The 4,306-nt window shown below is 64.9% G+C and overlaps 1 protein-coding gene across 1 annotated transcript in view; it reads right to left on the bottom strand.

Annotated features, from left to right (window-relative positions):
* Nucleotides 1–4,306, bottom strand: part of RPTOR (regulatory associated protein of MTOR complex 1) — a 227,815-nt gene that overhangs the window by 61,796 nt on the left and 161,713 nt on the right. Inside the window, exon 15 of the mRNA XM_023519631.1 lies at nucleotides 3,918–4,028. Coding sequence (XP_023375399.1) covers nucleotides 3,918–4,028 — 111 coding nt within the window. The remainder of the gene's footprint in view (nucleotides 1–3,917; nucleotides 4,029–4,306) is intronic.

The raw sequence follows: 4,306 nt of genomic DNA on the forward strand, positions 1-4,306 counted from the left end.
TGCCAGATGGACCCTCCTGTCTTGAGGCCGAGGTGCTTCCTACCCCGATCCAAGCCCCTCACGAGCCCTGCGTGCCAGCACGTGGTGTGTGCTCAGCGTACGCTTGTGGGGTGAAGGGGCCCGGATTCCCCACCAGCCGGGGTGCAGCCTAAGTGGGGGCCCTGCCTGGGGCAGCCGAGCGCGGGGCTGGGCGAGTCTTGGTCTGACCGTAGCGGCTTCTCTCATCCCGACCTGGGCGTCGCTGTGTGTGGGCAGCGGGAGCCCTGACCCTCGCCGGGACTCCGGGTGCTGCAAAAGGCCCTCACGTGTGAGCGCAGGCCGGCTGTGGGGAGGCCAGCAGGGCAGCACGACTTCCGCCAGACAGGGGTCGGGGAGGTCCCTAAACTCACGGAGTCCGGTCCCTGGGGACCTGCGGCCGCATGGCCATGAGGAGGAAGGGTGGGGAGCCCCGGCTCGGTCCCCACTGGAACACTTCAAAACGCCTCTCGGTGGGACGGCTGCCTTTAAGCAAGCAGGAGCGACACGTTGGCTGCGAATGAACGCGCGGGGGCCCGGCGCCCGTGGCATCTGCTGGAACGCTGCCCGCGGGCTGTCGAGTGTGACGGTTCCAGCGTCGTGCAGGTGGTCGATGCCAGGTGGGCTGGGGGGCACTTGGCATGGAGCCTCCTGCGTCAGGCACTGGGGACAAATGGGGGCAAGGCTCGGCGGTGAACGGGATTCCTCGCCCTGAAATGGGACCACCAGTGCTGCGACTCTCGAGAACGGAACAGTGAAAGGTGTTCTGCAAGGGCGTCCCTCCCACGCAAGGAGAAGTCTAAGCAGATGCGCTGCTCCGAAAACCAGACGGCCTGTCCCCAGGGGCGACGCGCGCCGGCCGGGGGACTTGGGTGCCGAGTGCCACCTGTCCTGCCGCCTCCTGCCCTGGCTCTGCATCACGGTTTGTGCATCCAGGAGCCCTACGCGGGTCCTCGATGGCCAGGTACCAAGGACAGAGCTGATACACTGTGACTCGGACGAGAGAGCACTGGAGAAGAGAAACGGTTTCAAGTCTCCCCGGGAAAAGGGCCCCATAACATAACGTGACTCTTCAAGGACGTCTGAAAAAAGGCAAAATAGAAACAGTCGAAAGGTACGGCTGCCTGACCCACAAGCCCAGGCTTTAAACCTGCGGGAGCGGCTCAGAGTCTGCGTTCACACCTGTATCCCCTCACTGAATCCATGAGCGCTCCTGCACATGGCCCCGAGCTTTGTGCCCAGGCCCGGAGGCGCCTTTGTCACAGCTCTCCAGGGGTCCAGGGGCAGGGGACGGCGGGCGGAATGGCCTGTGGAAGTACACGGGGGCAGCAGGACTCAAATTTAGCTTTCTTTTTTAAACTTTCAAATCGAATGTTCTGGACGATCTTTTAAAGAAATCATCGTTTGAGGAGGGTTTGAAGAAAAGGAAGGTTAGATCTTCTGTTGACAAATATGATACCTCATAGTACCTAGTCTTCGTTCTGGAACAGACAAGCAAGGGAACACTCATTGGACATGGCGGGCACTGGGCCCAAGACGGGTCAAGGTCGAACCGAGGTCAAGGCCAGCCTGGACGCCCTGAGGAGGAAGGAGGCTGTTCCCAGCACCGAGGCCATGAAAATCAGGCACGCCCAAGGGTGCGCCGATCACCGCCACCAGCCAGCACCAGAGTGTCCCGGTCCACATGGCCAGGCGGGACAGTGACAACCCTGAGGGCCGGGCTGCGGGGGAACCAGCGGGGGGCCTGAGGGCCACTTCTGGCTCTCTGGCTTCAGCACCGTGGCTGCAGGATGGCCAAGGGAACAGCGAGAGTCCAGCGTGTGAACAGTAGCCAAAGATCAGGATGCCTTCACGCAGAAGCAAACGTGCTGTCACACACACGTGGGGACACCCCGTGACGCTCATGAAGCCTTGACCCTGTTTTTGGCCCCTCACAGCAAAGCTCTGGCCGCTGCAGGGTGAGGGGGCCCGGGGCTTGGGGAGCAAGGCCGGATGGTGGGCGGGCTGCCCTAAGTTGCCTGGGGCTTCCTGGTGGGCTCGCTGTGAGCCGAGGGGCGGGCAGTGCCAGGCTTGGATTCGACCTGCTTTGTCATTTTTGGGCCGGCCAGTGCAGAAGAGAGCGTGCGAGGGGATCCTGCTGACCAGAGCCCCAAGTCACGCGGACTGCTGGGCTAGCTCATGGGCACACAGGCCCTGATGGCACCAGCTGTGGCCGAGGGGGAGCCGGCAGGACAGAGGCCCACTGAGGTCAGTTCCTCTCCTGCCTCTGCCCACGGGGACGTGAGTGGACGCCCTTGCCCTGCAAGCTTTTCTGCCACTCCGCTGAGCTGCAAGGACCCCACGTGGCCCGAGGCTCTGAGCTCCGGCCAGGCCATGGTCCCGGCAGCTCACCTTCCAGCACGGTCCTGTCCGTAAGGATCTGCACACACACGTCCCGCACCGTGTGCAGGAGAATGGAGGCCGCGCCACGCGCGAGCCCTGCCATGCTGTGACGCTCACACGTACGCACAGTCGCGGACCCTGCCGCCACTGGCTCCTTCCTCCTGGACAGAGACCGCCCAGGTCACTGTCCGCTCGAGCCCCCAGCTTGCTCCAATGCTGGTCCTCACCTATCAACTCCCAGACATGCAGCCACCATGCAGTCCTCCTGCCTAAAGCCCTGCCTGTTTGTCCCCACAGCCGCTACCCGACCCACCGCACCCGGGCGCCCTCCTGCGTGTTGTCAGGGCCCTGGAGAACGCTCCCATGACTCCCCTTCACTCCCCAGAGCAGCTCCCTCGGCTCTGCCCCTGGCCCATCCGAGGCCACCTGCCATCGTCACTGGCTGGACGGGTCCCCAGTGTCCACCTCTGCCTCAGCACCACGGTCTTCTGAACGCTCCCCGATCACGTCTGCCTCGCCTGTTGGCCTCTGTCACCACCACCCAGGCTCAAACTCGGGAACGTTGCCCCCATGTCCGCCTGGCCCCCCTGCCCACCGGCCCCCATGTCCCCAGTGGCCCCCGCCCCCGTGGTCAACCTCATAGTCTTCACACCGAGTCCAGGCACTTTAAAAACCACAACTTGGTTCCCACCATCTCTGTCCAAAATCTCTAGCAGCTTCTCACTCTTGCTGAGCGAAGCTCGGAGGCCCAAACCCAGAAGGAAGCGCCTGTGCCCTGAAGGGCCCTCCACGCCGACACCGGCTGCCACCCTGAATGTCCTCTGTGCTGGGCCCCCGTCCCAGGCTCCTGCCTCCCACGCCTGACACTCAGCAGCCTCCCACGTTCACATCCAGCGCAGACACGGCCCATGCCACCTGTGGGATGTGTCACATCTGGCCTCCCAGCACAGAGTTTTGTCCCCATTGGGCTGTGACCCTGTCAAGGGCAGAGAAGGCTGACCTCTGTGCCACCTACAGCCTTCGGCGCAGCTCTAGATCTCTGCAGAGACAGGTGACTGCGGCCCCGGCAGGCACGAGCAAGGGTTGGTAGGGAGACGCGGGCTGGGCAGTCACGGCTGAGAAGTGACCGCCAGTGCGGCAGGGCCGAGCCTCACAGGGGCAGCCTGGGCCTCCATGTGTCTGCTCCCACGGCCAGGGCGGGGACGGGAGAGCGTCGGCGGGGACGGAGGAGCCCCGTGGGCCTGGCGCAGCTGGGGAGGAAGCGGTGTGCGGGGCGAGGGACAGCAGTGGAGAGTGCGTGGCTGGGCGAGCTGACCGCGGGGCGACAGAGGAGCGCTGGCCCCTTCCGGCTGAGAGGAAGGGCCGGCAGCCCTTGGTGCAGGGAGGCGGGCGGACGGGGAGGTCGGGGCCAGCGGGGAGGGAGGAGCTGGCCCCTGGCACTGAACCCTGGGGATGCTGCCTGCTCTCGGCACCCACCACCACCAGGTGGCCTTGGGCCCAGGGGGACAGGGACTACTCACGCTGTCCACGGCGAGGATCTTGGCCCATATGAAGACGAGCAGGGGCCGCAGCTCCCGGGCCGAGCTCTGCAGCAGCTTCAGCACGTAGGGGAAGATGCCCACGGACAGGGCCTGCGGGAAAGGGCGGCGTCAGCAGGCAGTGTGGGACGCGGTGTGGCGCTGGCCTCAGCCACATGGGGAATGCGCGGGAGCCGATGGCCTCGCCTCCTGTGGGTCTTCTCCCCAATCCCACTGACCGCAGGGCGCCTTGGGCTGCTCTGCTCTAGACCTGGATGGGTCCAGCGCCACGCCCTCGTGCCTGAGACCCCACTGCCCTCGCCTGGTGGCCAGGCTTGCTCTCAGCGACAATGCAGGCCCACTCTGAGACTCTCGTGGGGCCACCTCACCCA

This window comes from Pteropus vampyrus, unplaced genomic scaffold (assembly GCF_000151845.1).
Source record: "Pteropus vampyrus isolate Shadow unplaced genomic scaffold, Pvam_2.0 Scaffold227, whole genome shotgun sequence".
NCBI classification, from domain to species: Eukaryota; Metazoa; Chordata; class Mammalia; order Chiroptera; family Pteropodidae; genus Pteropus; species Pteropus vampyrus.